This window comes from Ranitomeya imitator, chromosome 4, assembly GCF_032444005.1.
Source record: "Ranitomeya imitator isolate aRanImi1 chromosome 4, aRanImi1.pri, whole genome shotgun sequence".
Taxonomy (NCBI): domain Eukaryota; kingdom Metazoa; phylum Chordata; class Amphibia; order Anura; family Dendrobatidae; genus Ranitomeya; species Ranitomeya imitator.
In genome coordinates this window covers 445,830,317-445,840,803 of record NC_091285.1, presented here as the reverse complement: position 1 = coordinate 445,840,803, position 10,487 = coordinate 445,830,317, and the positions used below count along the sequence as shown (strand labels likewise).

Sequence of the window (10,487 nt, the reverse complement as noted above, 5' to 3'; positions counted from 1 at the left end):
ATCCGCCTTTCTATGGCAGAGTCTTCATCTTATGCACAGGCGGCGGAGAGTCACTGCTAGTGTTTAATGAAGGGTTCACATAACCGTGGACGGGTCAGTTCTGTGTGACGTGCATGGGATGGGGGTGCCATAATGAAGACAAGAGGCAGCGCTCTCTTCACACACCCTGGAGCCTGGAAGAAATCATTAGCATATAACATTATAACTGCATGTCTCAAGATCTACACCGCAGCTATGAGGCATACAGGTAAGACTGGTTTATCCATTCTATTACCTGTATGCCCATAGTAATAGATCAAAATTATCCAGTCCAGGGGTGACAGATTCCTTAAGGTTTACACTAACAGATTTGTTTACTAAGGGAAAAATGTAGTTGCACGTTGAGAGTATACCTACAAAATTAGGACAACACATCACTAAATGTCACTTAATAAAACTAGTGATAAATAATACAGCCTCCGTGTATTTCGCAAAAAAAATTTTTTAATGATTTTCCACATTTTCTGCCACTTTATGTGCAATTAGCAAGTTACCCGCTAGATGGCGATAGAGCACCAGTAGATCCAGACACGGACACGAAAAGCATCAGAGCGGCTGCGCACTGGAGGACGGATGGACTGATGACGTATATGTTGTGAGCCGCACGTGGTGCGCTAGTCGCACTCATAGAAGACATGGAGGGGACTGGAGAACTCCGGTGGTAAGTGACATGGCAGGCGGGGACCATAGGCGGGCAGGCCAGTGGTGAGCGTGAGGCACACATGGCAGGCACTATACTTTCATCACGGATCCAATGTTTGTTTCCTGTAAAACTAAATGTGAGACTAGACTGTCATAGGGAGATGGTGACAGTCAGTGGCTATATATCGGGCTGGAGATGGTGACAGTCAGCGGTTATATACCAGGCTGGAGATGGTGACAGTCAGCGGTTATATACCAGGCTGGAGATGGTGACAGTCAGCGGTTATATACCGGGCTGGAGATGGTGACAGTCAGCGGTTATATAACTGCAGGCTGGAGATGGTGACAGTCAGCGGTTATATACCAGGCTGGAGATGGTGACAGTCAGCGGTTATATACCAGGCTGGAGATGGTGACAGTCAGCGGTTATATACCGGGCTGGAGATGGTGAAGTCAGCGCTCATATACCAGGCTGGAGATGGTGACAGTCAGCGGTTATATACCGGGCTGGAGATGGTGAAGTCAGCGCTCATATACCAGGCTGGAGATGGTGACAGTCAGCGGTTATATACCAGGCTGGAGATGGTGACAGTCAGCGGTTATATACCAGGCTGGAGATGGTGACAGTCAGCGGTTATATACCGGGCTGGAGATGGTGAAGTCAGCGCTCATATACCAGGCTGGAGATGGTGACAATCAACGGTTATATACCAGGCTGGAGATGGTGACAGTCAGCGGTTATATACCAGGCTGGAGATGGTGACAGTCAGCGGTTATATACCAGGCTGGAGATGGTGACAGTCAGCGGTTATATACCGGGCTGGAGATGGTGACAGTCAGCGGTTATATACCGGGCTGGAGATGGTGACAGTCAGCGGTTATATACCGGGCTGGAGATGGTGACAGTCAGCGGTTATATACCGGGCTGGAGATGGTGACAATCAGCGGTTATATACCGGGCTGGAGATGGTGACAGTCAGCGGTTATATACCAGGCTGGAGATGGTGACAGTCAGCGGTTATATACCGGGCTGGAGATGGTGACAGTCAGCGGTTATATAACCGCAGGCTGGAGATGGTGACAGTCAGCGGTTATATAACCGCAGGCTGGAGATGGTGACAGTCAGCGGTTATATGACCGCAGGCTGGAGATGGTGACAGTCAGCGGTTATATAACTGCAGGCTGGAGATGGTGACAGTCAGCGGTTATATACCAGGCTGGAGATGGTGACAGTCAGCGGTTATATAACTGCAGGCTGGAGATGGTGACAGTCAGCGGTTATATAACTGCAGGCTCGAGATGGTGACAGTCAGCGGTTATATACCAGGCTGGAGATGGTGACAGTCAGCGGTTATATGACCGCAGGCTGGAGATGGTGACAGTCAGCGGTTATATAACTGCAGGCTGGAGATGGTGACAGTCAGCGGTTATATACCAGGCTGGAGATGGTGACAGTCAGCGGTTATATACCAGGCTGGAGATGGTGACAGTCAGCGGTTATATACCAGGCTGGAGATGGTGACAGTCAGCGGTTATATACCGGGCTGGAGATGGTGACAGTCAGCGGTTATATAACCGCAGGCTGGAGATGGTGACAGTCAGCGGTTATATAACCGCAGGCTGGAGATGGTGACAGTCAGCGGTTATATGACCGCAGGCTGGAGATGGTGACAGTCAGCGGTTATATAACTGCAGGCTGGAGATGGTGACAGTCAGCGGTTATATACCAGGCTGGAGATGGTGACAGTCAGCGGTTATATAACCGCAGGCTGGAGATGGTGACAGTCAGCGGTTATATAACCGCAGGCTGGAGATGGTGACAGTCAGCGGTTATATGACCGCAGGCTGGAGATGGTGACAGTCAGCGGTTATATAACTGCAGGCTGGAGATGGTGACAGTCAGCTGTTATATACCAGGCTGGAGATGGTGACAGTCAGCGGTTATATACCAGGCTGGAGATGGTGACAGTCAGCGGTTATATAACCGCAGGCTGGAGATGGTGACAGTCAGCGGTTATATAACCGCAGGCTGGAGATGGTGACAGTCAGCGGTTATATAACCGCAGGCTGGAGATGGTGACAGTCAGCGGTTTTATAACCGCAGGCTGGAGATGGTGACAGTCAGCGGTTATATAACCGCAGGCTGGAGATGGTGACAGTCAGCGGTTTTATAACCGCAGGCTGGAGATGGTGACAGTCAGCGGTTATATAACCGCAGGCTGGAGATGGTGACAGTCAGCGGTTATATAACCGCAGGCTGGAGATGGTGACAGTCAGCGGTTATATAACCGCAGGCTGGAGATGGTGACAGTCAGCGGTTATATAACCGCAGGCTGGAGATGGTGACAGTCAGCGGTTATATAACCGCAGGCTGGAGATGGTGACAGTCAGCGGTTATATAACCGCAGGCTGGAGATGGTGACAGTCAGCGGTTATATAACCGCAGGCTGGAGATGGTGACAGTCAGCGGTTATATAACCGCAGGCTGGAGATGGTGAAAGTGGCATCATTCATTTTACCATTTGATGTACTGGAAAGCAGGGAAAAAAATGGTGAAATAAATTCTCTATTCCACCATTACTTTTTGGCTTTTGCTTTTCCGGCTTTCAGTGTGCTGTAATAATGATGCCAAACTAAAAAAAAACTTTATTTAATTTATATGCATAGTAAATATTTTGACCCCAAAGGTGTTTTCCAGAGATAAGGACGCAGTTTATATTGCAAAGTAAAAATTGCAGATGTGCCTTGTCAGTGCCCGATACATGGTGCTCGCTTGTGCTTCTGGAGACAGTTTAAGGTAAGTTCACACAGGACTTTTTTGCTGCGTATTTTTGCTGCAATTTTTTATGCTAACTTAGGTGCTTTTTTGGTGCGTATTTGGTGCAGTTTTTTTTCTCTTTTTCCAGGGTAATGTCCTTGGATTTTTAGCAGCAAAAATGCAGCAAATAATGATACCTGCGTTTTTGCTGCGTTTTTTTTTTCAACATCCGTTCAAGTCAATGGGTGAAAAAACGCAGCAAAAACGCTGAAAGAAGTGACATAGAGCATGTAAAAAAACACAGCAAAGCACAAAATACTGATCAAACAAAAAACCAATGTGTGTGCATGAGATTTCTGAAATCTCATAGGCTTTGCTGGCACTGTAAAAGCAGCTGAAAATTAGCATAAAAACGCAGCAAAAATACGCAGCAAAAAAGTCCTGTGTGAACGTACCCTAAGGGACCCTGTCCTACAAACCAAGTACAGGGGCTTGGTATATCACGGTGGGGACAAACATTTACCTACACCTTGTTTTTCCCTTTCGCCACGACAGCACCCCACTGGAGAGAGGGATCCGCCCCGCAGGAACAGGAAACCTACCGAGAAATAAAAGGGGGCGGTCCGCCTCTCCTCCTCAGTTTAGGTTTCCTGTTCCTGCGGGAACATCCAGGAACGACAGGACTACAGGACATACCTGGGCTAGCATGCCGCCTGCGCGGTATCCTTGAGAACGGCAGGGGCTGCAGCTCAGAAGCAGCGTCGGGGGAGTTCTGTTAGACGGCTCCCTCCTCGTCTGATGGAACGGGCAGACGGCCGGGTCCGGGGAGGGCCGCCCGGCGTCTTCTCCAGCGTGCGGCAGTGCGGGGAAGCCAGGAGCCGGGTAAGGTGATCTTCCATTGCGGTCCGGTGCTAAATCATGGACCCCACAGCTGGAGATCCAGTACCCCCCGCCAAAGATCACACCAAAGGATCCTCGGAGACCGCTCGTAAAAGCGACGGATCCAGAACAGGATCTCGGCCTTCTGATCCGGTACTATTCGCTTCACTGGGTGAGTGTTAAAACTCTGCCTATTAAGCTGACGCTGTCTCCCTATTTCTCTCTTTTTCTCTCTCTCTCGCTACTTATTACGCCTAGTCTAAAAGATGACAAAAAACGAAGCACAAGGAATGTGCCTTGTGTAGCCAGCCCCTTCCGGACTCCTACCCCAAAAAACTATGCAAAGACTGTTTTAAGGAAACAACACAGGGAGTGATAGTGTCCGTTACGGACTTACGGGCCATTATTAGGGAGGAGCTAAAAAATATGACCCAGGAAAAACCGCGTAAAGCTAAGTCCAAAACACCAACACCTGTGTCAGACTGCGAAAGTGACCAGACTGTACTGTCAGAAGCCTCCTTATCATCATCCTCATCAGAAATCGAGGGTCGTTCATGTTTTCCATTAGACAGTGTGGACAACTTAGTAAAATCAATCCGAAATACCATGGGGTGTGAGGAGGTAAAGGGTGCGCAAACCACGCAGGAAATTATGTTCGCGGGTTTGGCAGAGAGAAAGAGGAGATGTTTTCCGGTTATACCAGCAGTAAAAGCATTAATCAAAAGAGAGTGGGAGAAGCAGGATCAAAGAAGTTTTTTACCCTCCGCGTCTAAACATAAATATCCGTTTAGTGACGAGGAGCTTCTTACATGGACCAAAGTCCCTAAGGTCGATGCAGCTGTAGCTTCTACCTCGAAGCAATCCACTCTGCCTGTGGAGGATGCGGGACTTCTGGTCGATCCTTTGGATCGTAAGGCTGAGTCATCCCTTAAACGTTCTTGGGAAGCGGCTACAAGAATTTTTAAACCTGCAGTAGCCAGCACCTGCGCTGCCCGGTCAATGATCATTTGGCTTGATCAGTTGGACCAGTAAATTGAAAATAAAGTTTCGAGAGAGAAACTACGAGCGGCCATCCCCTTAATACGAGGAGCAGCAGCTTTTATGGCGGACGCATCTGCCGACTCTCTTCGGTTAGCAGCGAGATCCGCAGGTCTTGTGAACAATGCAAGACGCGCACTTTGGATGAAAAGCTGGAAAGGGGACGCGCAGTCTAAATCTAAAATATGCGCAATCCCATGTGAGGGTGAGTACCTCTTTGGCAAGACCTTAGATGAGATACTCGAAAAAGCAAAGGACAGGAAGAAAGCTTTTCCTGATTCCTCTATTCCCTTTTACAGGAGAGCCTTTAAGAGGAAACAGTTTGGTAAAAGGAGGCAAATGGATAGGTCTACAACATGGACTGCTAAAGAGGACAGACAAAGAGGTACCATGTTTAGAAGACCCAACCCCCCAAAAGACAATAAATTCTGAGGATATACCAGTAGGGGGCAGGCTGAAATTTTTCGCCACCCAATGGGAAAAAGTAACATCTAGCTCGTGGGTTTTAAATATCATCCGAGATGGAATTAAACTACAATTCTCTCGTGTTCCCCACGAGTCGTATATTATAACATCTCTCAGCTCACCGGTACAACAACAGGCTCTAGAGCTTGAAATTCAAACCCTATTATCAAAACGGGTTTTAGTCCAAGTCCCCGAGGGACAGGAAGGCAGGGGATTCTATTCTCCCTTTGTTCCTGATTTCCAAACCCGACGGTTCTTTCAGGACCATCATAAACCTTAAAAAACTCAATTCATTTGTTGAAAACCATACATTTAAGATGGAATCCATTAGATCCACTATAAAACTCCTCTTTCCAAACTGTATGATGGGGGGCATTGATTTGAAAGATGCTTATTATCATCTCCCTATCCATGACAGATACCAAAAATTCCTCAGAGTAGCAGTGACAATCAACAGCGAAGTTCATCATTTCCAGTACGCAGCCATGCCCTTTGGCCTGTCAACAGCGCCGAGGATCTTCACCAAGATAATGCTAGAGGTGATGGCCTACCTTCGCCAAAAAGAAACCTTAATTGTTCCCTATTTGGATGACTTTTTGGTCATAGGAAATTCAGTTACTCAATGTGCTGATCGTTTGGCTCACGCAATTTCCTCTCTACAGGATCTAGGCTGGATAATCAATACCAACAAATCCAGACTCACTCCGCTTTCCTGTCAGGCGTTCTTGGGGTTCCATCTAGACTCCATATCTCAAAAGTGTCTCCTGCCTCAGGTAAAAATACTACTGATCAAACACAAAGTCCTAGCTGCAATAAATAACCCACGTATATGCCTAAGACAAGCTATGTCCCTACTGGGATCCCTTATCTCTTGTGTACCTGCAGTAAAACGGGCTCAACATCATACCCGTACACTGCAACACCAGATTTTACAAGAAGATAGACGGTTATTTGGTCACCTAAATGCAAAAATAACCTTATCACAGGAAGTCTTAGCTTCCTTAACGTGGTGGCTGAATTCAGACCATTTAATGAGTGGTGTTCCATGGATAATAACGCCATCTCATACCATAACCACTGACGCCAGTCCTCATGGATGGGGCGCTCATATGGAGAATGATTTTTGCCAAGGGTTATGGAACATGGAGGAAAGCTGCTGCTCCTCTAATGTTAAGGAATTAAATGCAGTAAAATACGCCTTATACCATTTTGTCTTCTGCTACAGAAATCCTGAATCTAGCAGAAAGTCACCTAACATCCCTTACTGCACTGCACATAAGAGGGGAAAACAACCAGCAGGCAGACTTCTTAAGTCGACACACCTTGAAACAAGGGGAGTGGTGCCTAAACCAGCAGATTTTTCAGGACATAGTATCCCTATGGGGTCAGCCTCAAGTAGATCTCTTCGCCACAAGAAGAAACAAAAAAGTCCGGAAATTTGCCTCCCTATCTCTATCGGATCATCCGGACATTCTGGACGCTCTCCAAGCCCCTTGGCAGTTCAGTCTAGCATATGCTTTTCCGCCGATCATACTACTACCCCAAGTCATTCGCAAAATCGGAGACAAAGGAGCGAGAGTGATACTAATAGCTCCGTTCTGGCCGAAGAGACCTTGGTTCTCGTGGCTGCAAACCATGTCGGTCTCAGATCCTTGGGTCCTCCCCTCAACACCCAATCTTCTCTTCCAGGGTCCGTTTTTCCACCCTCAAGTGGACAGTCTACATCTCACGGCCTGGAATTTGAGAGGCAGATGCTAAAATCAAGGGGGTTCTCGGAGGGATTGATAAACGCACTCCTTCAGAGTAGAAAACCTTCCACTACAAAAATTTACATAAAAATATGGAAGAAATTCCTACAATTCCATACATCTTCAAACACCTCAGAAATTCCGATACAGTCTATCCTGGAATTTCTTCAAAAAGGGAGAGAACTGGGTTTAACTGTAAACACCTTAAAAGTTCATGTTTCAGCACTAGGAGCTCTCTATGGCCATAACATTGCGGGGCATAGATGGGTATCCCGATTTATTACAGCCTGCGAACGGATAGATCCAGTTAATATACCTAGAGTTCCTCCCTGGGATCTAAATTTAGTTTTACAAGCCCTAACAGATTCTCCATTTGAACCAATAGATTCAATACCAATTAAAATCCTATCGCTAAAAACGGCCCTCTTGGTAGCACTGACTTCAGCCAGGAGAATCAGTGACATCCAAGCACTCTCTATAGATCCACCTTTCCTGCTAACTTTTCAGGATAAGTTGGTCCTTAAACCAGACCCTTCCTACCTTCCCAAAGTAGCTAAGACATTCCATAGGTCTCAGGAAATAATCTTGCCCACTTTCTTCAGTAATCCTTCCACTCCTGAAGAACAAAAGTACCACACTCTAGATGTTAAGAGTAGTGTTAAAATACATTGAAAAAACCAGTAGCTGGCGACAGTGTAGGGCTCTGTTTATTTCCTTCCAGGGTCACAAGAAGGGTCATGGGATAACAAAAAGCACCTTATCCCGGTGGATCAGAGAGTCTATCGGACTGGCCTATTCCGCGAGTAAAGAAAACCCTCCGGAAGGCATAACAGCGCACTCTACCAGAGCGATGGCGTCCTCCTGGGCAGAAAGGGGAGAGGTCCCTATTGAGACCATATGTAAGGCCGCAACTTGGTCAAATCCATCTACCTTCTATAATCACTATAGGCTTGACCTATCGTCAACTTCTGACCTAGACTTTGGCAGGACTGTCCTCAGCACGGTGGTCCCTCCCTAGGTGATGGTCTCTGTAAGATCTCCAGTGGGGTGCTGTCGTGGCGAAAGGGAAAAAGCCGGATTACTCACCGGTAATACTCTTTTAGTGAGTCCACGACAGCACCCTCTTACATCCCTCCCTATATTAATATAGTACTTACTATTGAGTAAAATTCTCTTAATCATACATAAGCAAATAAGTTTTAAGAAAATGAAATAAATGATATTTGCCTAATACTGGCGGTCCTCCGGGTACTCTGAAATCAAAACTGAGGAGGAGAGGCGGACCGCCCCCTTTTATTTCTCGGTAGGTTTCCTGTTCCTGCGGGGCGGATCCCTCTCTCCAGTGGGGTGCTGTCGTGGACTCACTAAAAGAGTATTACCGGTGAGTAATCCGGCTTTTCCCTTTAACTCCAACTCCCATTTTCTTCTTTGACAGCTTTGTCTTGATAGGTCCAGAGAACGGTGGAGATAGATGGAAGTCACCTGGTGTGAAGATGCACCTAAATGATTGGCTCCGCCTTGATATAAGGAGCGCCTGTACTTGGTGTGAGCAGTCATTCTTTGCACAGCCCCTTTAAGTGGGCCCACCCCCCTACAGTTTGCCATATATGTGGATGCTAACTGCGGTATAGGACTTTGAATGAAAGGGGCATTTGGAAGAGCAAATTTCACTGCATTTTTTTCGTCTGGTGGTAGTTTAGTGGCTGTTACAGGTCCTTTGAGTTTACAGCAACATGGAAACTTCTAATTTTTCAGTGATAAATGATGGACTGTAAGGTTTGTCTTTTGTGGGATAAGTTGAAGTTTTTGTCACTCTTGATGTAAATAACATTTTTTTTAAATTTATTTTAAGGTTCAGTTCACATTTATCCTGTCCTCTGTGTTGAGCGCTAATATCTGCTTGTTGTCTAGTTTTGTTTACCAACATAATGGGATTCGGACAGAACCAAATACTAGAATATGGCAGACTCCAACTATCCTCTTATCAATTAGTGCTTGTCTTCCTAGACCCCTTTCACACATCAGTTTTTTGCCGTCAGTCACAATCCGTTGGCTCGACGGATCCATCGCACATTGTGAAAAACTGATGCAGCGGATCCGTCGCGTATGCTTCATCCGTTTTACGACAGATCTGTTTTTAAAAAATGCCCAATAGGAGGCTCCCAAATGTTATTGGCTAATGAAAACCTATATATACAGTGTTTCTACAGTCCATCTTTGACAGGTTGTAGAGCAAGTGGCAAAAATGGAAGGTGTGATTGCAAACACTGGGAAGATCTATGTGGATTTTCCTTTTGAGGCGAATTGTTTGGAAGCAATTGTTCTTGAAAAGGAGCGAGTGAGACAGCGCATGATGCGTCTGCGCCGGCGTTGTTTTTGGATCCACCCAATCATTGCATTGAGAATGACACGTGGGCTGTATTCTACATTATATATGGAGTTGAGAGGAAACCCAGAGAAGTTTTTTAACTATGTTCGGATGAAAGCAGAGAACTTTGATTTTTTTGGATGCACGTATTGGAGTGGAGGGATTGGGAGACAGAAGAGGTGCTGCGTGGAGAAGAGGGTTGTATTTGGGGCATGATGGGTGTGGAAGGAGACTGATGGTAGTGGGCATGGAGTACAGGTAGGGCAGGGAGTGGAGGCACAGGTGCTATGGTTGTGAACTGGTATGGGGCAGGAAGCTGGTACGGGGCAGGGTGCTGGTATTGTATAGGAGGAGGAAGGACAGTGGCTGGAGGGGGGCAGGTGCCGGAGGAACTACCGGGGCTGGTGGAGGGGCTTGGGAGCTAACCTGCGCTAGAGCAAACTGGCAGACTTGCATTACATGCATCTGCTGGTCAGGAGATAGCTTGTCTATGCGCTCGACTACTGCCTGGAAACAGGAATGATTGGGGGATTTACTTGCATCTAAATGC

At 46.8% G+C, this 10,487-nt stretch overlaps 1 protein-coding gene across 1 annotated transcript in view; it reads left to right on the top strand.

The window, feature by feature from the left end:
* Positions 1–619: 619 nt before the first annotated feature.
* ICE2 (interactor of little elongation complex ELL subunit 2) overlaps positions 620–10,487 on the top strand; it is a 189,053-nt gene continuing 179,185 nt past the window's right edge. Inside the window, exon 1 of the mRNA XM_069765691.1 lies at positions 620–700. Coding sequence (XP_069621792.1) covers positions 675–700 — 26 coding nt within the window. The 5' untranslated portion in view covers positions 620–674. The remainder of the gene's footprint in view (positions 701–10,487) is intronic.